Source organism: Saccopteryx bilineata, chromosome 4 (genome assembly GCF_036850765.1).
Source record: "Saccopteryx bilineata isolate mSacBil1 chromosome 4, mSacBil1_pri_phased_curated, whole genome shotgun sequence".
NCBI classification, from domain to species: domain Eukaryota; kingdom Metazoa; phylum Chordata; class Mammalia; order Chiroptera; family Emballonuridae; genus Saccopteryx; species Saccopteryx bilineata.
Window position 1 is genome coordinate 89,436,746 of NC_089493.1, and position 25,959 is coordinate 89,462,704.

The window sequence follows — 25,959 nt, forward strand, 5'->3', positions numbered from 1 at the left end:
TAGAAATACAATGGAAACTATTCTACCACAAAGAAACGAGGCAGGTCTTTACATACTGATATGAGATGTCCAACACAAAATGTTAAGTGAACAAAAGGAAGTCAACAGAACAATCTCTATAATTTCACTGATAGAAAAAGTAAAAAAAGATAGTCACCTATAATATGAAAATTAAAACTTTTAGAATAATTCAGTACCTATGGGGCATAGAGGTGAGGTGGGGGGAGACAGTAGTCTAGAGGGCTTTTACTAGAGTATAGATTTTTGTAGTCTAAATTCCTTATCTGAGTATTTTATTATTTTAAAAATCTATCAGTTCTGAGATGTTGTGGAATTTTCATCAAATTATAAGCTTACTACAATTTAAATAAGTGATACCTAAAGGAAATCAACTCATTTTCATAACATATTTCACAGATAAGGAACCAAAATATTAATTACTATAGCTTACTTAAGGTCATGCCATTTATGAAGTACTTTCAGTATTTAAAATGAAGGTCAAAAGACCATGAAAAATAACAGAAAGGGAAAAGTAGCTGCAAAGCCCAAGATATTACATAGTATTGTATCTTTTTCTTCAAAATTTTGGAAAAAAAGAAGTTCCAATTCTTACAGATTCTTTTAAAATGACAGACCATGTAAAATTATCTTTTTTATTGAAGTACAATTGACATAAAACATTACATTAGTTCTAGATGTACAAAATAATTTGGTATTTGCATTAAAATTATTTTTTGTATAACTAAATTGAGTCTTAGCAATCAATTGCAAAAATAATTACCTAAAACTTACCAAGTTGGGACTAGAAACAGCAGGCAAAAGAGTTGAGGAGTAAAAAGTGGAAAAGGAGATAGAAAATAGAATTAGAGAAGGGCGTAATGTCTGTTAGAATAAACAGGAAAAGGGTGATGTTAGAAAGAGTCAATCCCCACAGTAATACTATACCTAACAGCTGGCTGTGTTCCCCTGTGATGGAGTTCTGACTCGGGTCTGAAAAACAAACAATTGAAAAAAAGAAAAAAAAATGAATGACAAAAACAAATAATTTCTTAAAAATCAGCAACAAAAGTTAACCAAAGAAATAAGCAAAAAAATATTTTAAGTGCTTAAGAAACATTAATGAAAGAATAATAAAAATATAGTGAAGTATAAAAAATTACACTGCTTTCTTGAAAAGTTAAACAATAGAATTACCACATGACCCAGCAATTCCACTCCTATGTATATATCCAAAAGAAAAACAGATACTTGTATGACAATGTTTATAGCAGCATTATTCATAATAGCCATAATGTAGAAACAATCCACGTGTCCTTCAAAAGATGAATAGATAAAACAAAATGTGGTATGTGCATACAATAGAATATTTTCAGCATTAGAAATGATGTTCTGATACATACTACAACATGGATGAACCTGAAAATATTATGTTAAGGGAAATAAGCTGGATGCAGAAGGACAGATATTGTATTATTCTATTTACATGATATAAAAGGCAAATAAATATATATAGAGAAAGTAGATTAGAGGTTATCAGGGGCGGGGGTAGTGGGAAGGGGATGCTATTGCTTAATGAGTACAGAATTTCTATGGGGGGGATGGGGAATTTTGGAAATGGTGGGTAGCAGTTCTACAACATTGTAAATTGCAATGAGTGTCAATGAATTGTGCACTTAAAAATGGTTAAAAGGGTAGATTTTGTTTTATATATAATAAACAGTCCATTAAAAAATACAAATTTGATGAAGCAGTACTAGTTCCATAAAGCAGAAAGATGATTCAGGGCCTACAGCATGAATTATATTTTCTCTTTAATGACAAAGGAACATATGACATACAACCATAGCAACTCAAAATCAAGATATAAGTAAAGCACTCATAACTACAATGTGTCTGTAAAGTCATGGTGCACTTTTGACCGGTCACAGGAAAAGCAACAAAAGACGATAGCAATGTGAAATCTGCACCAAATAAAAGGAAAACTCTCCCAGTTTCGTACCTGTTCAGTGCAGTTTCGATGTGGGCCCATGCACAGATTTTTTAGGGCTCCTTAGGTAGCTATCCCGTATAGCCTCTACAGACTCGTCACTGACTGATGGCCTACCAGAATGGGGTTTCTCCACCAAACTGCCTGTTTCCTTCAACTGCTTATCCTACAGAGTAATGTTATTCCTCTGTGGTGGCACTTTGTTATAAACGCACCGATATTAACGTTGCACTTTGGTCATGGAGTTGAATTTAGCGAGCTACAGAACACACTGAACTTTCCTCTGTACCATCCACATCTCGACTGGCATGGCCATGGGCTGCTCCACTATATACATGGCATACGTTGTCATTTGTGCATGCGCACATGCTGCCCCATCATCCTACAGAAACTGGGAGGGTTTTCCTTTTATTTGGTGCAGATTTCACATTTCTATCGTCTTTTGTTGCTTTCCTGTGATCGGTCAAAAGTGCACCATGACTTTACGGACACACTGTATTAGCAGATATGGTCTCCTTTGACTTTAAGATGATGACAAAACTGGGTTTTATAATTATCTATTTCTTCAGTGATATATTATAAAATTAGTGGCTATAAGCCAAATTCCTAATGCAAGAGATATTGACAATTCACCATTTAACCAACCACTTGCTTATTTTAAAGGCTTGAAAAGCATTAAGAGAGGAAAAGACTGAGCTCCACTTTCCTCAAAGATTAAGTCTCTTGTGATACAGAGGATTACATCTGGCTTCCTTAAATGTGTCTGGGCAATACAAATTTTAGAGGGGGTGGGGGAATAATCTGTAAACAACAATGTGAAAAAAATTACACCTTTATTTTTACTAACCTCTAATTATTTATTTATTTTTGCGACAGAGATAGAGAGAGGGACAGATAGGGACAGACAGGCAGGGAGAGAGATGAGAAGTATCAAATTTTCATTGTGGCACCTTAGTTGTTTATTGATTGCTTTCTCATATGTGCCTTGACTGGGGGGGCTACAGCAGAGCAAATGACCCCTTCCTCAAGCCAGCAACCTTGGGCTCAAGCCAGCGACCATGGAGTCATGTCTGTGATCCACACTCAACCTAGTAATCCCATGCTCAAGCTGGATGAGCCCACACTCAAGATGGCGACCTAGGGGTTTTCAACGTGGGTCCTCTGCATCCCAGTATGATGCTCTACCCACTCTGCCTCCGCCTGGTCAGGTTAATCTCTAATTAAAGTTTAGTATTTTCTCCAAATATAATGTAGGCAACAAGTTACATAAAAGTACCTGCCATTTTTGCAACAACAGATATCAGATATTTTCACATCACATTTACAGTTTCTGCATATATTGCAGTATCTTTTAGGTTCAATACTACTTTGAAATTATGGTAATTATTAGAATGGATGTTAGGTCTTATTCAATGAATCAATAAAGAAGTACTTATTAGATGACAAGTTTAATATTTTGATTACCATACTTTAAAAGGGTTATTTTTAATCCTATACATCTTTATCAATGTGAGCATTATTTTATACATTTAAAAGCATTATTCTGAAAAGGAATTTGTAGGCTTTGGGCCTGCAAAGAAATCTAAAATACAAAAAAGATTAACAATTACTCTTTTAGACAAAATTCAAGTAATATTTTCCATGGTACTTTAAATGTTTTATATATAATTTTAATTAAATCTAACACTTTAAGCATCCCAGACAGAAAGAATCAATTGGCATACCTAATAAATTCTGGTTTCCACAGAATACCCTACACACTCTAGAGGAAATAAAGCAGAAACCTGGCCTGACCAGGCGGTGGCGCAGTGGATAGAGCGTCGGACTGGGATGCGGAAGGACCCAGGTTCGAGACCCCGAGGTCGCCAGCTTGAGTGCGGGCTCATCTGGCTTGAGCAAAGAGCTCACCAGCTTAGACCCAAGGTCCCTGGCTCCAGCAGGGGGTTACTCGGTCTGCTGAAGGCCCGCGGTCAAGGCACATGTGAGAAAGCAATCAATGAACAACTAAGAAGTCGCAATGCGCAACGAGAAACTGATGCTTCTCATCTCTCTCCATTCCTGTCTGTCTGTCCCTGTCTATCTCTGCCTCTGTAAAGCAGAAACCTGGTTCAGACAACTAAATGCTACAGGTACATTTTAAGATATATTTTTAGAAGACCTTCACTTTTAATTTAGTTTTGAAAAAGAGAAGTTCCAAATTTTTCTATTCTAACATATTTTCTGCAACACTCTAGCAGGTGAATTCTCAGTTTTAACTTAAACTTACCTTACTTCCTATCTAAGTAAATAATTCAGTTATATTAATGAATTCTACTAACGATTCAAAAATTTAATACCAATCTTCTTCAAACTCTTCAAAAATAAAAAGGCAGTGGAGAGACTACTTCCAAATTCATTTTACAGGGTTAGCATTGCCCCGAAACCAAAATCAGACAAGGATACCACAAAAAATAAAAGAAATACAGGCTAATATCCCTAATGGACACAGATTAATAATCTTAAACAAAATATTAGCAAAATAAATTCAACAATACATTTAAAGGATCATACACCATGATAAAATGGAATTTATCTCATCACAAGAAAAAAAATTCTGCACTATGTATGGTGACAAATGTTAACTAGACTTAGGTGATGATCATTCTGCAGTAGTACCATATATACAAAAATCAAATCATTATGTTATGTTCCTGAAACTAATATAATGTTGTATGTCAATCAGATCTCAATAAAAAATAAAGATAAAAACAGTCTGGGGCCTGACCAGGCAGTGGCGCACTGGATAGAGTGTCAGACTGGAATGTGGAGGACCCAGGTTTGAGACCCCAAGGTCGCCAGCTTGAGCACGGGCTCCTCTGGTTTGAGCAAAGCTCACCAGCTTGGACCCAAGGTTGCTGGCTTAAGCAAGGGGTTACTCGGTCTGCTGCAGCCCCACGGTCAAGACACATATGAGAAAGCAATCAATGAACAACTAAGGTGTCGCAATGAAAAACTAATGATTGCCCTGGCTGGTTGGCTCAGCGGTAGAGCGTCAGCCTAGTGTGCGGAGGACCTGGGTTCGATTCCCGGCCAGGGCACACAGGAGAAGCGCCCATTTGCTTCTCCACCCCTCCACCGCGCTTTCCTCTCTGTCTCTCTCTTCCCCTCCCGCAGCCAAGGCTCCATTGGAGCAGAGATGGCCCGGGCGCTGGGGATGGCTCTGTGGCCTCTGCCTCAGGCGCTGGAGTGGCTCTGGTCGCAACATGGCGACGCCCAGGATGGGCAGAGCATCGCCCCCTGGTGGGCAGAGCGTCGCCCCTGGTGGGCGTGCCGGGTGGATCCCGGTCGGGTGCATGCGGGAGTCTGTCTGACTGTCTCTCCCCGTTTCCAGCTTCAGAAAAATGAAAAACTAATAATTGATGCTTCTCATCTTTCACCGTTCCTGTCTGTCTGTCCCCATCTGTCCCTCTCTCTGACTCTCTGTCTCTGTAAAAAAAAGAATATGGGCTGTTCTTGCACATAAGACACAGTAGTAATAATAAGCCCATAGTAAGTTAATATATACGAGACCTTTTCCTTCTTCCTTTCCCCCGTTCACCCCTTTCTCTCTCTCAGGTAGGGAAAAATTTGGGTACCATTATTATAGAAAAGAAACAGTATGGAAGGAAGAGTAGAGAAAGAAAAACAGAATTTTAGAATCAGGATAATTTTGGTCATCATCTAGACCAGGGGTAGTCAACCTTTTTATACCTACTGCCTACTTTTGTATCTCTGTTACTAGTAAAATTTTCTAACCGTCCACCGGTTCCACAGTAATGGTGATTTATAAAGTAGGGAAGTAACTTTACTTTAGAAAATTTATAAAGCAGAGTTACAGCAAGTTAAAGCATATAATAATTACTTACCAAGTACTTTATGTCGAATTTTCGGTTTGGCAGTATAAATCTTTATAAAACAACCTACTATAGTTAAATCTATCTTTTTATTTCCACTTTGGTTGCTCCGCTACCACCCACCATGAAAGCTGTAACGCCCACTAGTAGGCAGTAGGGACCAGGTTGACTACCACTGATCTAGACCTACTCTACTGATTCTAAAGGATAAGCTGGAGAGGGGTTATCAGCACCTTCTATTTCTCTCCCTAAAACTATACCAAGACCTCTTCTCAGGATTCTGATTCCCACCTACTGTAATTAACGGGAATGCCTTTCTTTTTCAGGTGTGCTAGGACAGAACAAATTGAGAATCTCAGTGCCTGGGTTAATAAGTGACTAAAGGCACATCTCACTACTGCCAAAAAAGAAAGGTTAGAGATGTAGTCTTGTCTTCAGAACCTATATTCTTGCTTCTCAATATTCTCATTCTAAAACAAACTACAATAGGCCCTGGCTTATTGGCTCAGCGGTAGAGCATCGGTTGGCATGTGAAAGTCCCAGGTTCATTTCCAGTTAGGGCACACAGGAGAAGCAACCACCTGCTTCTCTACTCCTCCCTCTACTCCTTCTCTCTCTCTCTCTCTCTCTCTCTTCCCCTCCTGCAGCCATGGCTCAAAGTTGGCCCCAGGTGCTGAGGATGGCTCCATGGCCTCATCTCAGGCACTAAAATAGCTTAGTTGCTGAGCAACAGAGCAGTGGCCCCAGATGGACAGAGCATCACCCGGCAGGGGGCTTACAGGGTGGATCCAGGTTGGGACACATGCAGGAGTCTGTCACTCTGCCTCCCAACCTCTCATTTAATAAAAATAAAAAAATAAAAAAATAAGAAAGTACAATAGCCTAAAACGAATTATCTGGAATCGCCAGGGAATGTATTCATGAGCAAAAAGAAACAGAACACTTAGGCAGAGTAGGCATGATTTTAAAGGTGGGAGTATAGATGACTTTTCTTAAAAAGAATTATGTCCTTCTGTACTATATAATATACTTCCTTGCCTTCTGAGCCAGGCATGTGATGCATTTGCATCCTCTAGTCCAGTGGTTCTCAACCTGTGGGTCGTGACCCCGGCGGGGGTCGAACGACTAAAACACAGGGGTCGCCTAGGCTGCTCTAGTCAGACCAGTACTCTTCCTTTTAAGTTCTCTACAAATTCACAGACACACACAAAGTAAAGAGAATTAGAGGAGGCCCAGTAAGTCAATCAGGGATTGAGGTTGCAGGGGTTGGGAGGGTGCTATGTACTCATTATAAAGTGTCAACTTTAATGTTGCTGTGACAATAACAATTTTTTGTAACACAGAGCTTTGTACACACTATAAAATGTTCAATACATGTTTGTTAAATACTTGAGTGATTCAATCTCAAAAGAAAAAGACCCAGAGATAGAAAACCAGGACTAGTTTTAATAAAAGATTAATGATATAAATAGTAATTTTAAAGTCATCATCAAAACGTAAGAGTTGAAGATAAAAGGATAAACTTTCCTGTGAGTCAATGTAAAAAGAGAGGAGCTGAGATCAAGCTCTGGAAATGCAAGCAAACAAGAAAGCACAACCATAGAAGGAAACAGAAAACAAATCACTGAAAGAACTATGATGGCAATGCTGTCACGCCAATTTCCCTGAACAAATCTACACACTAAAAGAAAGTTCATTAAGGTAGGAAGTAGTGAAAATGCAGAGCCAAACATACCTATGGGAGCAGAGAACACTATACGCATATCCTGAAGAAATTTAAGATAATTCATTCAGCAATATACCCTCTGATTCATGTGACTTGGTTTATTGAAAAGGTGGTGAGACAACACTAGCCAGTAGGTATGTATGTAGCTGAAGCGTGAGTAAGTCAAGAAGCAGGACCAGTTATATTAAGTCTTATACAGGCCACTCAAGATCATCTCTTGCAGCAGGGGCAAACTATAGTGCAGGGAGGGGGACAGTTCGATGTTGGAGGAGGTAGAACTGATGGCACTGGGGAACAATGTTGGGAACCAGACATCCAGACAGAAAGAAGTGGTAGGAGACACTAGGAAGTACAGGCAGATCTGCCACTAATACTGGGTACTGGTCAACAGTATCCTTCAAATTCTGGAGCATAGGCTAAGTATTAGATTAACAGAGGCCCTTGAAGAAACCAATGCTGTTCAGTAGGGTGTCCCAAGCATGAAAAATGTTCTTTGAAGGCCACATTCTTTTTTGGTTTGGGCTTCAGATTTGCATAAAACAATAACCATAATGTAAGTTATGTTCTAAACTCATTTGAATAATTAAGTTTTGTTAAAAATTTCCTAGATATGTGGGAACATCCACTAGAAGCTGAAACTCATCTGTGATGAAGACAGTTGTGATTTTAATGTGCAGTCTATATAACACTTGGAAGATAGCAAGCATAATATTAAATCAGAAAGCAGATTTAATATAGCCTGCAGCATAATGTAAAGACAGTTTCTTGGGCCAAATCCATAAACTGATTAGCCAAGAAAAGTACAAATGCCAGGAGAGGGCAGTACTTACATAGTTAGGAGAAAAGATAGAAAACTCTCTCCAAGTAGTAACAGAAGAAAGGATTTGGGGATTGTTTCAAACATTCAAGAATATTATTGACACCTTATATACTTCTTTGGCTTTGTAGATATTCAAATTATTCTTCATACACTGTAGAAAAATGTGTGTCATGCTTCCTTCACTTTAAGATGGTTTTGAAAGGCCCTGATCAGTTGGCTCAGTGGTAGAGCTTTGGTCAGGCATGTGGAACTCCCAGGTTCGATTCCTGGTCAGGGCACAGAGAAGCAACCATCTCCTTTTCCACCCTCCCCCTCCCATCTCTCTCTTGCTCTTCTCCTCCCGCAGCCACGGCCCGATGGTTAGAGCAAAGTTGGCCTTGGGCAGTGAGGATGGCTCCATGGCTTCGCCTCAGGGGCTAAAATAGCTCAGTTGCTGAGCAGCCCAGACCCTGGTAGGAGGCTTGCCGGGTGGATCCCAGTCAGGGTGCATGTGGGACTCTGTCTTTGTCTCCCTGCCATTCAAGTGGAAAAAAACAAACAAAAAAATCCCAAGATGGTTTTGGAAGAATAAGGCCTGACCATATAGATCACAACGTTAACAAGGATGAGGGGAAAATGACCCAACAACCCAAATTCAATGAAGCTAAACAGCTAAAGAACTAAGGAGCTAAGAAAGCTTTGCATTATGGATGCTAAAAGGAAATGATAAATATTTCTGATATTTTAAGAGCCTGTTTTGATTTCATGTCATGGTGAAACGTTAACTGCTTAATGCAAGCTGAATTTAATATTTTTCTAAATTTTCAAACATACAAAAAAAAGTAAATACTATTGCACATGCATGTTGGAATTTTTAAAAACAGTTTTGAGTGTGTATGTGTACACACTGATATATAGTAAATGTGTCATGATCTACCATAATTAAAAAAATAAAGTGACTCTTAAAGAATTTTGAGACTGGCTTCTTTCATTCAGCTTAAGCCTTGAAGATTCATGCAAGTCGTTGCGTGTTATTTAAAAAGTTTTACTGATATAATTTACATACCATATAATTCACCCATTTAGTGTTCAATTCAAAGCTTCTTAATATATTCACATTGTTGTGCAACTCTCACCACAATCTAATTTTAGGATTCAGTCCCCCTCTGAACGAATCCTTATAACCACTAGCACTCAATCTCTATCTCACTCCACCTTGCTCAATCCAAAGCAACCACTTATCTACTTTCTGTAGATTATATTATCAAGGTTCATCCATATTGTAGTGTGTATTAAGTACCTCATTTGTTTTCATTGCCAAATACCCCATTATATGAACATACCACATTATAATGATTTATTCATCAGTCAGTGGACACTTGGGTTGTTTCTCTTTATTTCTGGCTATTATGAACAAATACTGCTATGAACATTCCTATACAAGTTTTTGTATGAACAATTATTCTCATTTCATTTGGGTATATACCTAGGAGACTTGCTAGGTGATATGGTAGCTCTATTTTTAACTTTTTGAGGAGCTGCAAAACTATATTCCAAAGTGGTTATACTATTTTGTTCCCACCAAGTGTATAAGGGTTTCAGTTTTCCAACATCCTCATCAACACTTGTAATTAGCCATCTTTTTTTCTTTTTTTTTTTTTTTTTTACAGAGAGAGAGTCAGAGAGAGGGATAGATAGGGACAGACAGACAGGAACAGAGGGAGATGAGAAGCATCAATCATCAGTTTTTCATTGTGACACCTTAGTTGTTCATTGATTGCTTTCTCATATGTGCCTTGACCGGGGGGCTACAGCAGACCGAGTAACCCCTTGCTCGAGCCAGAGACCTTGCATCCAAACTGGTGAGCTTTTTGCTTGAACCAGATTAGCCTGCACTCAAACTGGTGACCCGAGGTCTCAAACCTGGGTCCTCGGCATCCCAGTCTGACGCTCTATCCACTGCGACACCGCCTGGTCAAGCTGGCCATCTTTTTGATTAAAGATTTCCATGTGGATAGAAGTAATGATTTTAAATAATAAAAATATGATAGTAATGATAGAAATAATAATTTTAAAGTCATCATCAAAACATAAAAGTTGAAGATAAAAGGATAAACTTTCCTACAAGTCAATGTGCAAAGAGGACCTGAGATCAAGCCCTAGAAATGAGAGTGAACAGAAGAAAGCACAACCATAAGGAAACAGAGAAAACAAATCACTGAAAGAACTATGGCAATGCTGTCACGCCAATTTCCCCGAACAAATCAACACTAAAAGGAAGTTCATTAAGGTAGGAAGTAGTGAAAATGCAGAGCCAAACATGCCTATGGGAGCAGAGAACACTATATGCAAGTCCTGAAGAAATTTAAAAGAATTCATCTGGCAATCTTCCCTCTGACTCATACGACTTGGTTTAACAAGAAGGTGGTGAGACACCAGCCAGCAGGCATGTAGCTGTGGTATCTCATTGTAGCTCTGATGTGCATTTCCCTGATGACCAATGATTTTGAGCAGCTTTGTATGTGCTTGTTGGCACCTTTTCCTCTCCTCACCTCCAGCTGGAAAGCTTTTACCTCTTCTTCTTCCCACAATTCTGAGATTTCCCACAGACCCTTGGTCGGCAAACTGCGGCTCATGAGCCACATGCGGCTTTTTGGCCCCTTGAGTGTGGCCCTTCCACAAAATACCACATGCAGGCGCTACATTGATAAGAAATGTACCTACCTATATAGTTTAAGTTTAAAAAATTTGGCTCTCAAAAGAAATTTCAATCGTTGTACTATTATTTGGCTCTGTTGACCAATGAGTTTGCCGACCACTGCCATAGACTTATTACTTTTACATGATAAATATCATTGACTTGCTCCCTGCAGTATGCTCCTTTTGGTTAGAGTCCTAACTTACCATTTTATAACACCTACCCAGAGAGTTTTGTCATTTTCCACTATTTCTCTTTCATCTTGTGATCTCTGTTATGGCTCAAATATTCCCAGGGGGGTAATACACTCTCCAATATTTGTATATTTGTAACATATTTCCTCTTTGTAAGGGGAATAATATCTTCACTGGGAATAGGGATTCGGGATTATTTTTTCTCTTGGTAATCTGTGATACTCTTCTACTGTCTCCTAATTCTCAGAGTTATGAATTATAATAAATTCTTTTTCATTTTTATTGATTTTATTATTTTATTTTTTATTTAAAATTTTTTTTAAATTAAGGGAGAGCAGGGGAGGCAGAGAGACAGACTCCCAAATGTGCCCTGATAAGGATTCAGCCAGTAAGCTCTCTCTGGGGTGATACTCTGCCCATCAGGAGTGTTGCTTTGTTGCTCTACAACTGACCTATTTTTAGAGCCTGAGGTGGAGGCCACAAAGCCATCCTCAGTGCCAGGGGCCATCTCACTGGAATTAATCAAGCCATGGCTGTGGGAGGGGGAGACAGGGAGAGAGAGAGAGAGAGAAAGATGAGGGAGGGAGAGGGATGGAGAAGCAGATGGTCACTTCTCCTGTGTGCCCTGACTGGGAAAAGAACCTGGGTCTTCCACACACTGGGCCGACACTCTATCACTGAGCCAACCAGCCAGTGCCTGTTTTTATCGATTTTAAAGGGAGAGAGACAAACAGAAACATCAATCTGTTCCTATATGTGCATGAGATTTAGCCCACAACATTTGCATACTGGGACAACATTCTAACCAACTAAGCTATCTGCCAGGGCAATAATTAAAAAAAAATTAATTTATTGGGGTCACATTGGTTAATAGAATCACTTAGGTTTCAAGTGTACAATTCTATGATACATGATTTTATAGTGCACTGTATGCCCATCACCCAGAGTCAAATCATCTTCCATCATCCTATATCTGGTCCCCATCTCTACCCTCTTCCCCTCACTTCCTCTGACTGTTGTATGTGTCTATGAGTCTCAGTTTTATATGCCACATGAGTGAAATTGTATGGGTTCTTAGCTTTTTCTGACTGACTTATTTCTCTTAGCATAATATACTCAGGGTCCTTTCTGGAAGCCTCCAAGATGAATCCTTGGAGTTAAAATTTTTATAAGGATAACTCTAGGTGTATGTACGTTATCTATCACTGATCTTTCCTGAAACTTCATTCTGCACAATGAAGTCTTTAACTCAGGAAACTTATTTATATTTTCCTCCATTTATTCCTTTTTCTCAAACTTATGTTAGCCATGTTAAGTGTCTGGAATTTATCCTTCAAGTCTCTTATTATTTTTTTCAATCTCATTATATTTTTGGCTCTGTGCTTTGAAATATTTCTTCCACTTGATCTTTCAGGTCAATACATAATCATACTCATGCATTACTTTTTATGTGCAAGACAGGGTTGTAGGTCATTGGATATTGACAACAGATCAGCAGTGTATACAACAAAAAGTTCCTGCTCTTAGGGTGCTTACATTTCAGTGGAGATAGTTTTTTTCTTTTTTTAAAAAAGTATATACATGGATTGAGTCATCTAGTAAAAAGTATTTAGCTGGGAAACCATACTTTTGCTCAATAATGGCTTTTCTTATACTACACTTGAACCTCCTTAAAAGTTCCTATTCTTTATTATTTTCATATTCGAGCTATTGTCTTTGCCAGCATTTCTATTTAGCCGGTCTATTACATTGTTTATTCTTAGTTACTTTTCTCTTTCTGGTTGCCTGGCTTCCCCAGATGGGTTGTTTTCTTTGTTACTTTACAGGGGCTTAGGTTTCGCTGTTGAAGCACCACAAGTGGTAGCCGTCTGGAGAGAACAGAAAGGCACAGGAGTCTCTGCCCCAGTAGGTGGTGGGCAGTGCAGCTGCCAGGCCTGTGGAGACCCAGGAGAAGCCTCCAGGCGCTCAGGTCTCCTTACATCTCAGCCTCAGGGATGGGGAGACATGAGTCCCTTTGCTCTTTCCCTTTCTCCTTCCTGCAGCGTTCCATGGATCTCTACCAAGCCAAGCTAGACCTGCCATTTTTAGCCTTACCCCCAAGTTTTTGTTCAGCCCCTAAAGGAATAAAGCCTGGGCCAGCTCTCCCTGACAGTCTCACATAGCCCAGGCTTCACGGGCACCCAATTTGTTCTTTAGATCGAGATATCATTTGGCTCAAAGGGAGGCAAACAGGAATTGGAATCAGAAACAAAGAATAGTGAGATTTACCTTCCTAGAACCCTCTCTGAAAAGTAAATATAGTTTACAGACTAATCCTAAAAACATCCAAATGTTGGTAAATAAGTCAATAATTTTTTTTCTTTATCTTTTTTTCAAGTGAGAGGAAGGGAGATAGACAGACTACCACATGCGCCCTGACCAAGATCCACCTGGAACCCTTACCTGGGGTCAGTGCTATTCCCATCTGGGGCCATGCTTATAATGGAGCTATTATTTATTTATTTATTGTATTTTTCTGATGTTGGAAACGGGGAGGCAGTCAGACTCCGGCATGCGCCCGACCGGCATGCCCACCAGGGGGCGATGCTCTGCCCATCTGGGGCGTCGCTCTGCTGCGACCAGAGCCATTCTAGCACCTGAGGCAGAGGGCATGGAGCCATCCTCAGCGCCCGGGCCAACTTTGCTCCAATGGAGCCTCGGCTGCGGGAGGGGAAGAGAGAGACAGAGAGGAAGGAGAAGGGAAGGGGTGAAGCAGATGGGCGCTTCTCCTGTGTGCCCTGGCAAGGAATTGAACCCGGGACTCCTGCATGCCAGGCCGATGCTCTACCACTGAGCCAACCAGCCAGGGCCGTAACTGAGCTATTTTTAGTGCTTGAAGCAGAGGCTCCACCGAGACAACCTCAGCACCCAGGGTGATGTGCGTGAACCAATCAAACCATGGCTGCAGGAGAAGAGCGAGCGAGAGAGAGAGAGAGAGAGAGAGAGAGAAGGGGAAAGGATAGGAGTGACGAAGAAGATGTTCACTCTGCCTCCCCCTCCCATGTACCCTGACTGGTGACTGGGAATCAAACCTGGGACATCTACAGGCCAGGCTGATGCTCTATTTCTGAGCCAACCAGCCACAGCCACTAAGTCAAAAATTTTTTTTTTAATTTTTTTTTTTTTGTATTTTTCTGAAGTTGGAAACGGGGAGGCAGTCAGACAGACTCCCGCATGCGCCCGACCGGGATCCACCCGGCATGCCCACAAGGGGGCGATGCTCTGCCCATATGGGGTATGGCTCTGTTGCAACCAGAGCCATTCTAGCGCCTGAGGCAGAGGCCACAGAGCCATCCTCAGTGCCCGGGCCACTTTGCTCCAATGGAGCCTTGGCTGCGGGAGGGGAAGAGAGACAGAGAGGAAGGAGAGGGGGAGGGGTGGAGAAGCAGATGGGCGCTTCTCCTGTGTGCCCTGGCCGGGAATCGAACCCGGAACTCCTGCACGCCAGGCCAATGCTCTACCACTGAGCCAATCGGCCAGGGCCCTAAGTCAAAATTTAAAAAAGCCTCTGTGAGGTGCAAGTATCTGTGGTTTGTATCATTATCAACTACTGCCCTAAATATTAAGCTTTGAGAAATGAAGATCTTAATGTAAGCTGAGTTTAAAAGAGTACAGATTAAAGCCCGGGCCAGCTGGCTCAGTGGTAAAACGTCGGCCTGGCATGCAGGAGTCCCGGGTTCGATTCCCAGCCAGGGCACACAGGAGAAGCGCCCATCTGCTTCTCCACCCCTCCCCCTCTCCTTTCTCTCTCTCTCTCTCCCCCTCCTGCAGCTGAGGCTCCAATGGAGCAAAGTTGGCCTGGGCGCTGAGGATGGCTCCATGCCCTCTGCCTCAGGCGCTAGAATGGCTCTGGTCGCAACAGAGCGACGCCCCAGATGGGCAGAGCATCGCCCCCTGGTAGGCATGCCGGTCGGGCGCATGCCGGAGTCTGTCTGACTGCCTCCCTGTTTCCAACTTCAGAAAAAAAAATTCAAAAAAAAAAAGAGTCTAGATTAGATGAATAAACTTGAAAATAATTATGTTGTATAAAAGCAGTCAGACAAAAGAGACTAGGATTTCGTTTACATAAAATTCTAGGGAATGCAAACTAATGTGTATCATTTTCAAAAAACTACTAAAACACTCTCCCTCACCTTCAGATACAAATATAATTAAAGGCTATTGCAAGTTCAGAGCATACTGCAAAGTATGTTTTTGTGCTGATGGATACTTACTGATGGAGTAATCAAAAACGGGGTAGAAAGTTAGGCAAGTAAGTCATCTTGGAGGAAAAGAGTAAGAACCTGGTCTTGATGTCATGTGGGTTTGTGTAATTTTCTATGGCAGATAGGATGCAGAAAGCAGAAGAGAAGAGTTCAAATGAAGAAAAATACATGATCAAAGGCAATGTGGTGGGGGCAAAATGAAGAGAGCTTTTGAAAAGCACTCTTACTATAGGTTCACCATTTCTAATCCAATCATTGAAATCTCTTATAACAAAAATGTTTTATGTTATAGTGGAAAGAGCACACAGGAAAGGAAATTAGGTCTAATTCACTATATAAGGGTTTGGAATTGATCAAAATCATTTATGTTATTTATGTACCAAATTTAATTTTTACCATGCCTATGTTCTACATTTATTAGTATTTTTCTCTAATAGACTTGTGCCATTACCCAGTTTCATTCTAAGTAATAAAACACTTGAAATATTACATTTTTCTAGAGCACTAAAATATACATATTAGACCTTCAGACATATATTTATTCTTTTTATATTAAAATTCAGTATTTACATTTGAAAGTATTCTACATCAAATAAAAAATCCAACACATGAAAAGATAGGAACAGCAAGAACTTAAGATTAATTTTGAGAAATCTACAAAGATAGAATAGAACCTAAAAAGAATTAGTAATTACTGAGAAAATAGAGCAGCCTAGTTCAGAAAACAAAACTAACTATGTATGTTTAAAGTAAAGGGACAATGTGGAGTGACAAAAAGAAACCAGGCTTTAGAGCCACAGAGACCTTAGTTTGAATTCCATACCCACCATTTAACCTAATTTCTTGGCATCTGACTGTCCTCAACTTTAAAATGGTGATAATGGTTACCTGTCCTGGATCTCATACAGATTAAATAAGCCAATATTGATAAAATGCCTGGTATTATAGTAGGTGCTCAACAATTATTACTTTAATATTGATGACATTTTTAGTAAAGTTGTTTCCTCTTTTAACTTGGCAAAACCAAGAAATGCTAGATTTTTTTTTTTTATTCATTTTAGAGAGGAGAGGGAGAGACAGAGAGAGAGAGAGAGAGAGAGAGGAGAGACAGAGAGAGAGAAGGAGAGGAGGAGCTGGAAGCATCAACTCCCATATGTGCCTTGACCAGGCAAGCCCAGGGTTTCGAACTGGCGACCTCAGTATTTCCAGGTCGACGCTTTATCCACTGCGCCACCACAGGTCAGGCAAGAAATGCTAGATTTTTTAAAGCTCACCAAGTTATAGTCAATTTTGTAATCTATGCCATTTCTAAATTCAATCTAAAACTTTTTGAATATTTTAAAACATGCTAAAATTACATTTAATATGTTTTTATAATGCTAAACTAAATGTTGCTTTGAATTGAAAATGTTAAGCAATATGCATGTGTATACATTTTGGAGAAATTTTGTCTTCATAGAAAAAAATCAGTTCTAATCTGGTATATCTCCTGTGAGCAAAAGTAGCAGATAGTACACAGAGGATTGGTACCCTAAGCAAGGAAAATCTAGGGAGCAAGAGGTTCTAAAAACTGTGATAACAATACTGAGAGAATGAAAGTGTTCAAGATTGTCAGAGCATAATATGACAAAGAAGGGTTAACAAACTAAACAAACATTTAAGATGTAAAGAACTGAAAGGAATCAGACTCAAATTTGTATTCCTCTATTAAGGTCTTTGATACAGGGAAGAATTGGGAAGATATATATTTCCAGGTGGTGTTAGGCTTTCTGAAAATGGCAGAACACTGAGGATGAGGAGGGATGCAGAAAAATGTTCCTCATGGATACAACTTTAAAGATAAACTCTGACGCTGAGATTTTAAAACATGCAGATCTGAATTTCTGTTAGTTGGGTTGGTAAAAGCCCTAGGTGAGTAGTTAAAAGGATCCCCCCCCAAAAAAAAGGCTTTTAAATCTTCAGTACAGAAAAAGACTTTTTAAAAAGCAATACACAGAAGCTCTATAGCTATCTATTTTAATGTTAGTCAATAAAAGACAGTAGTCACATTACATTCCTTAGAAGACAGGCTCTCATGAGTAACAAGCAGAACTAGTATGTTTAGTTAACAGTCCAGCATTTGTGAATTCTTAATAAAATTTAAACTCTATTTGGGACAAAATCTTTCTCATACCATTTGGATTATTTGATAGTTAGTGCTTGGAGATGCTTTTCAATACCAATATAAATGCCTTTTTTTCTATTGTTTTTCTGAAAATTTCCTTAGAACCCTATTTCAAAAGAAAGGGAAATATTCCAATCTGCCATCTATATCAAATGAATACAGGTCCAGCAGACAAAATATGCCTAAAATCATAAATATTATAAGAAGATCTGAGGAGTGAAGGAGCTTTAGAAAAATCATTTCACACTTAGTAAATATTTAAATAAATGAATGAACATAACATTTATATGTGATTAAATGTAATAAACAATAAACCTCTATTGTACTCTTCCTATTTTTAAAAAAATCACAGATTTGATAAAGCTCACATCAAAGTCCCATGTCTCATGCACATTAAGATACTAAGTGCCTAACCAGGCGATGGTGCAGTGGATAGAGCGTCGGACTGGGATGTGGAAGGATCCAGGTTCGAGACCCCGAGGTCGCCAGCTTGAGTGCGGGCTCATCTGGCTTGAGCAAAAAAAAAAAAAAATCTCACCAGCTTGGACCCAAGGTCGCTGGCTCGAGCAAGGGGTTACTCGGTCTGCTGAAGGCCCGTTGTCAAGGCACATATGAGAGAGCAATCAATGAACAACTAAGGAGTCCCAATGAAAAACTGATGATTGATGCTTCTCATCTCTCTCTTTCCTGTCTGTCCCTATCTATCCCTCTCTCTGTAACAAATAAATAAATTAAAAAAAGATACTAAGTAACTTTCTTTTATCCTTAAAAAGCTAGGACTCAGCATCATGGTGTAATGGGAAGCACATAAATAAAACTTAGAGAAGTTTGAGTGAAATAAGCCAATTAGAGAAAGAAAAGTACTGTAGATTTCACTTATATGCAGAATCTAATGAACAAAATAAACTAACGACAAAATAAAAACAGATTCATAGATACAGAGAACAGACTGACAGCTGTCAGAGAGGAGAAGGGCTAGTGGGCTGGGTGAAAAAGGTGAAGGGATTAAGCAAACAAACTCATAAACAATAACAGTTTGGTGACTACTAGAGAGAAGGGGTGTAGGGAGAGATAAAAGAAGGGAAAGGGGGATAAGTGGTGATGGAAGGAGACTTGACTTGGAATGGTGATCACACAATACAGTATATAGATGAGGTATTATAGATGTGTACACCTGAAACCTATATAACTTTATTAACCAATGTCACCCCAATATATTCAATAAAATTAAAAGGAAAAAGAAGAGCCTGACCAGGGGGTGGTACAGTAAATACAGTGTTAGCCTGGAACACTGAGGACCCAGGTGTGAAACCCCGAGGTCGCCAGCTTGAGTGTGGGCTCAACAGCTTGAGCGTGGCATCGCCGGCTTGAGCATGGGATCATAGAAATGACCCCAAGGTCACTGGCTTGAGCAAGGGGATACTGGCTCAAGCAAGGGGTTACTGGCTCGGCTAGAGCCTCCCAGTCAAGGCACATAAGAGAAAGCAATCAATGAACAACTAAGATGCCGCAACTACAAGTTTATGCTTTTCATCTATCTCCCTTCCTGTTTCTCTCTCTAAAATTAAAAAAAAAGAAAAAAGAAGAAAACTTAAAAAAAAAGCATTATGACCAACTAACTTCAATTTTCGGGACGTAAAAGTGGTTCAACATCAGGAAGTCTATTAATATAATAAATTATATCAATAGATAAATTAAATTTTTTTCAATTGATTTTTAAATCAATTAAAAGAGTAAGGGGGAGAAAGTGAGACAGGAACACCGATCTGTTCCTGAAGGTGCTCTGACTAGGGATTGAACCAGCAACTTCTGTGCTTTGAGACAAAGCTCTAACCAACTGAGCCATCTAGCCAGGGCATAACATGTTAATAGATTAAAGGAAGAAAGCCATTTGAGAATCTCAGTAGATGTTAAAAAGCTTTTGATCAAATTCAATGCCCATTACTATTAAAACTCCTTGTAAGTGTAATAGATGGAAATGTAGCTACTTGAACACAGAGCAGACACGATACTTAAATGGTGTAACGCAAAACAAAAACTTAAGTTTGAATGCTGGCTCTGCCACTACTCACCATGTATCCTGAGACAAATTACTGTTAACAACCTCAGTTTATCTCTGAAAAGGAAGTAACACCTAATATTCCTAGAGTAGGAAGAGGATGAAGTTGGTAACATTTCATTAAGTAGCCCCATTTTCTAGCTCTCTTTATCACATGCCCAATATGCTAACTATCTTAAGCTTTTTTTCCCACATGCTCTACACTTTCCTCTCATACCTTCTTTTTTTTTTTTTTTACAGAGACAGAGAGAGTCAGAGAGAGGGATAGACAGACAGGAACAGAGAGAGATGAAAAGCATCAGTCATCAGTTTTTTGTTGCGACACCTTAGTTGTTCATTGATTGCTTTCTCATATGTTCCTTGACCGCGGGCCTTCAGCAGAAGGAGTAACCCCTTGCTGGAGCCAGCAACCTTGGGTCCAAGCTGGTGAGCTTTTGCTCAAACCAGTTGAGTCCGCGCTCAAGCTGGCGACCTTGAGGTCTCGAACCTGGGTCCTTCTGCACCCCAGTCCGACGCTCTATCCACTGCTCCACCGCCTGGTCAGGCTCCTCTCATACCTTCTTAATTGCTCCAATTGCTTGTATCTCCTCTAGACCTCCCTTCAAGAATCAGTTGTGTTCTATCCTTTGAGATAACTGTCTAGGGTCCTCTCCAAGCAGTATTATTATTCTCTTCATCATCTGTTATCCAAAGCAGTTTCCTTTTGTTCTAATTAAACCACTAACCACAATGTAGTAAGTAAGAGACTGCTCTTATTTTTCAGTACTGTGTCTCATACGTGATAAGTGCTTTATATACATTTTCCATGTAATTCTCAACCATCCTGTGAAGTAGGTTATTTTCTTTATCAGTGAGTAAAGTAAGGCTTAGGGAAGTTAAATAACTTGCCCAAAGTCATTCATGTAATAATACAAGTTACCACTACTATTCCTAGTAGTACCATTTCCCTGAAAATAAGACATCCCCCCAAAATAAGACCTAGTGCAATTTTTTTCAAGCTTGGAAATATAAGGCCTACCCTGAAAATAAGACCTAGCGTGTCTTTAGGAACAAAAGTTATTATAAGACACTATCTTATTTTTGGGGAAACACAGTAATAATTAGTAAGACTGGGATTCAAAGCCAAGTGCCTGGCTCTAAAGTCATTTTGCTGCCTCTGGTGCAGAACTTACTCTTCTCATGCCTTTGTAGACTTAGGAAAAAGTACAACACTTAGCATGACATTTGCACTAAACATCTGTATGGTGAATAAAAAATAAAGAGAACAAATCCATTCACTGCATTTCCTATTATGTCCAATTCACCTGGACCCAGAGATACAAAAATTATCCCACAAAGTCTCTACTCTCAAAAAGTCTAGCCTGACCAGGCGGTGGCGCAGTGGATAGAACGTCGAACTGGGATGCAGAGGACCCAGGTTCGAGACCCTGAGGTCACCAGCTTGAGCACGGGCTCATCTGGTTTGAGCAAGGCTCATCAGTTTGAGCCCAAGGTCGCTGGCTCGAGCAAGGGGTTACTCAATCTGCTGTGGCCCCCTATCAAGGCACATAGGAGAAATCAATCAGTGAGCAACTAAGAAACTGCAACAAAGAACTGATGTTTCTCATCTCTCTCCCTTCCTGTCTGTCTGTCCCTATCTGTCCCTCTCTCTGCCTCTGCCACCAAAAAAAAAAAAAAGTCTATATATAGTCAGTCTATTGTGAGAGAGAAGTAAATAAGTGATTACCATACAGTGTGATACACGCAATTTCTGTAGACAAGTTGCTAAGAAAAGGATTGCGCACAGAAACTGAACTGAGAAGGAAAACAGTTAAGAAAATTTGAGTTTCTGTCTTCTCCTTTAAAATAAAAATTAACCAGGGTTCTAATAAATTAGCGTTCTAGCAGCTAGCATGGTGGGGATTAACATATTTTTAATTAGTTTATATTATATCTATATTCATATTTCTATTTTATCTCAAATTACCTGTCTAAATCAAATAAATCTTATCTTTCAAAAAACACATGGTAAAATTTATTTAAAGAATGATCTAGCCCTGGACAGGTAGCTCAGTTCGTTAGTGTTGTCCTGATATGCTAAGGTTGTGGGTTTGATCCCTGGTCAGGGCACATACAAGAATCAAGTAGTAAATGCATAAGTAAGTGGAATGACAAATTGATGTTTCTCTCTCTCTCTTTTCCTTTCCTCTGTCTCTAAAAATCATTTTTAAAAAATGATTTTTTTTTTTTTTAAAGATTCATTGGCCTGACCTGTGGTGGTGCAGTGGATAAAGCGTCGACCTGGAAACGCTGAGGTCGCCGGTTCAAAACCCTAGGCTTGCCTGGTCAAGGCACATATGGGAGTTGATGCTTCCTGCTCCTCCCTCCCCCTTCTCTCTCTCTCTCTTTCTCTCTCTCTCTCCTCTCTAAAAAAAAAATTAATAAAAAAAATTTTTTTTAAAGTTAAAAAAAAAAAGATTTTATTTATTCATTTTAGGGAGGGGGAGAGAGAGAGAGAGAAGGGAGGGGAGGAACAGGAAGCATCAACTCCCATGTGTGCCTTGACCACACCAAACCAGCGTTTCAAACTGGCAACCTCAGAGTTCCAGGTCAACGCTTTATCTATGGCACCACCACAAGTCAGGCAGAATGATCTGCTTTTTAAATATATTCAATTTATATGACAGTATATATATTTCTCTCTATATTTGTCATTATAGAAAGAAAACCACTCAATGGAAAAAACCAACAACTGGTTATATAACTGGCTAGTATTAGAAGTGCTTGTAAAAAAAAAAAACCCATAATCGGCCCTGGCCGGTTGGCTCAGTGGTAGAGCATTGGCCTGGCATGCAGGAGTCCCGGGTTCGATTCCCGGCCAGGGCACACAGGAGAAGCACCCATCTGCTTCTCCACCCCTCCTCCTCTCCTTCCTCTCTGTCTCTCCCTTGCCCTCCAGCAGCCAAGGCTCCATTGGAGCAAAGTTGGCCCGGGCACTAAGGATGGCTCTATGGCCTCTGCCTAAGGCACTAGAATGGCTCTGGATGCAACAGAGCAAAGGCCACGATGGGTGGAGCATCGCCCCCTTGTGTGCATGCATGCCGGGAGGATCCCGGTTGGGCGCATCCTGGAGTCTGTCTGACTGCCTCCCGGTTTCCAACTTCAGAAAGATACAAAACAAACAAACAAAAACAACAACAACAAAAACAAACCCATAATCAATTTTGGATTTTAAAACTCAGAACAGTTGCATTTCAAGCAACCATCCAAAAAAAAAAAAAAAAAAGAAACAACGAAACCTCCAAAAGCATCATCTATCCTCAAGAACATTCTACTCCTAAGTAAAAAACAACAAAACTTAGATTTTTACCATACATCTCCCCCCTTCTTTCCCTCTAATTTAACTCTACAATAAAGATAAATACAACTCAGGTAATAGATTCCCATCAGTTGTTCACTTACCAAACACAATAGTTCATTCAAGCAGACAGTTTCTGGGCTGTCATGGAAAATGCCAATAAAAAGCCTATTAAATTCAAGTTTGGTTACATCTGTCACTTCTTCCTGGTCCAAAACAATTACTATGGAGGAAAACAAATTAAGCCTAGCAATGTCATTTATTACAAAGTTGGCTGCTATAAACTTTTTTTTTATGGCTTTCCTAGGTGACTGCTAATAGATTAAATGATTTCAACACTGTTCCTATCTGAATACAGCAAATTTCCTTCAACATCATAGAACCGGTAAAGTTGAAATAATAAAATAGCAATGGTGAATAAAGAAAATAAAAAACAATGGGAAGTAAAATGAGGTAAAGACAGACATTACTTGTTTGCATTTGTGAAATTAATGAAGACAATAGCAAAGACAAAAGCCTAAAAGGATTAAAATCTAACAACGACAAACATAAGAAAGTGCAGCTTCAAATACACACAATTCAGAAAGAGAACCTAACTTCTTTGCGCTAAACTTGTGGAAGATCAGGTTTCAGTTCCAAGTAGGTTAAACTTAAATTTGACTTATTGTCCTGACTATTCAGCAGAATGAAAATAACCTGGCAAAGAGTTTCCATAAAAATTTATCTTCACTAGTTAAGTTCTCTCACCTACAAGGAAAAAAATAAAAGGAACTTTGTTTTTAATAGTTCTTATCTTTAGTTCAATTCTTAAAAAATTATGAAGGCTTGATAAGACAGGAGAGAGTAAAACAGCTGTTTACAGCAAGGAATTGTGAGGTGTTACTGGCTATAGGAAAAAGTTAAAATCAAAATAAATTTTGAGAAATTATTTATTTCCTTAGCCTCTTTCATTAACATACAGGGGAAATTCTTGACAATATATAGTATTTACAGACTTAAAAAACAGGGCTTCAAACTACAACTATATTTAATACCATAGTATTAACCAAGCTTTTAATTGCATATTTAAAATTCAGAACCACAATTCCTCCAGGAAGTGTAACTGCTACAATTAAAAGAAAGTAATAGGGATAATCACATTCATCAAGTTTATTAAATCAAGTCCTATGCCAGCCATCATAATGATCTACTGTACTTCTGTTCTTTCATTAAAGAATTCCTAGGCCATTTGCGGTTAAACTACTGTTTAACTGGTAAACTGAGGCAAAATACTAAATAACTTGAGAAGTCACAAGTGCAAAGTCCATTGTACAAAACTACTGAACCATGCTCCCTTTTATGCGCGTTTCCAGGTATTATTTAAACTGTCTGAGCAAAAGGTGAATTCCAAATTCCGCATAAATTGACTTTTACTGTGCCTTTCTTTTTGTTTGAAAACTCCTTTCATACATTGCCACCGATTCAATTTCACCTGTAGGTAATGAACACAGAACTCATTGTGGGGAAAAACAAACCACAATGTGAAAAATGAGACGTTATCAGATACACAAAGGAGTGAAACAGTTGACTGAAAAACACTTTAACCACAATACTTTTTCTCCACCCTAAAAGAGGTATTTTGAATATTTGTTACCATTTCTTTCACAAAAAACCCTCTAAGTTTCAAAAGTTCCCAAGTTGAGTACTTACCTGTTTCATCTGAATGCTGAATCCGGGTTTTTATTTCTGCTAAGCTGGTCTCTCCCTCTTGGGAGACAGAAGCTGCTGCCCCCTCCTCTAAGTCCTCTACCTTAGTCACGGTAAAGTGTGGCATTGTTATAGAAGTCCTGCGCTTTTTCTGTAAACTTTCTTCCAGTCTACTCTGCCTACCCCTTCGCTGCTGTCCCCCTAAGACTCCGATCCTCTCTGATCACTGCCTAAGGGAGACCAAGAGAACAACGCTGGGAATCGGGAAGTACTTTCAGCTCACGTGACCCTAGGGAGTGGATACCAGAAGACACGCCTTCCTTGGCGTTTATCTTCCACTTAGAAGATTTAGCACTCTACCCTTCACTTATCAAGATCAAGAATCCCAAGAGCTGTTTAGGCTGCTTTCTGAGAGCAGTCAAAAGCTGGAAAGTGGACAGAATTCATGAAATGCAGCCCACTGTGTGCTCTTCCACTTGTTTCCTTCACTTAAGTTAGTTTCACCCCTAAACCCAGTCATGATCTCAACCTTTGCCCTCATATTTCACACCAGAAAGACTAGGGACCAGTTCATTTTACACACTTTCCTCTTTAAAGAAAGACTGGCACTACATCAATTTAAAAATGAAACATGAACGATTTGTAAGCTTCTGTTGTTGCTTTATTTCAAAGCATATGGATAGTAGTCATATAAATCAATAAAAGTGTTTTATCTTTCAAATGAGAATGTTCATTCATCATATGTTTAATGAACACCTACATATTTTATACAAGGCATAGTTTAGACACTGTAGTGTATACAAATAGTGTATACAAGAACATCCAAGGAGAGACATGAATTTTCCCAAAAGTCTGAAAGAGCAAAATATTTAAAGAAAAAATATCCAAGGAAATCCACCTGATTAAGAGGTGCACAGTTCCTTCAGCACACACTTCATGTACTTAACATACATTTTTTCAACTGTTTATATCAAATTCTCAGATGATGATGTAAACTACAGAGTATAAGGCCCTATCTAATCTCTGCACTGAGAGGAAGGAGTTTAGTAATTGAGCCCTGTATTAATTTCCAAGTTGATAATATAAGGGCTTTGTTGTTAGTTAACACCTGACAAGTAAGACTTCCCTCAATTTAAGAAAAGAAATGGTGATTTATAGTCCTCATTTATTCAAATATGTACCACATCTAAAAA

At 39.3% G+C, this 25,959-nt stretch overlaps 1 protein-coding gene across 5 annotated transcripts in view; it reads right to left on the reverse strand.

Annotated features, from left to right (window-relative positions):
* Window positions 1-25,959, reverse strand: part of SLC12A6 (solute carrier family 12 member 6) — a 107,015-nt gene that overhangs the window by 52,333 nt on the left and 28,723 nt on the right. For 2 of the 5 annotated variants that reach the window (XM_066277237.1, XM_066277234.1), the window contains exon 2: window positions 946-990. The exons of 1 other annotated variant lie outside the window; for it this stretch is intronic. In XM_066277237.1, the coding sequence (XP_066133334.1) occupies window positions 946-990 (45 nt within the window). Of the gene's footprint in view, window positions 1-945; window positions 991-23,184; window positions 23,222-24,769; window positions 25,016-25,959 lie in introns of those variants that run through there. 2 more of the 5 variants (XM_066277238.1, XM_066277236.1) reach the window with 2 other exon arrangements.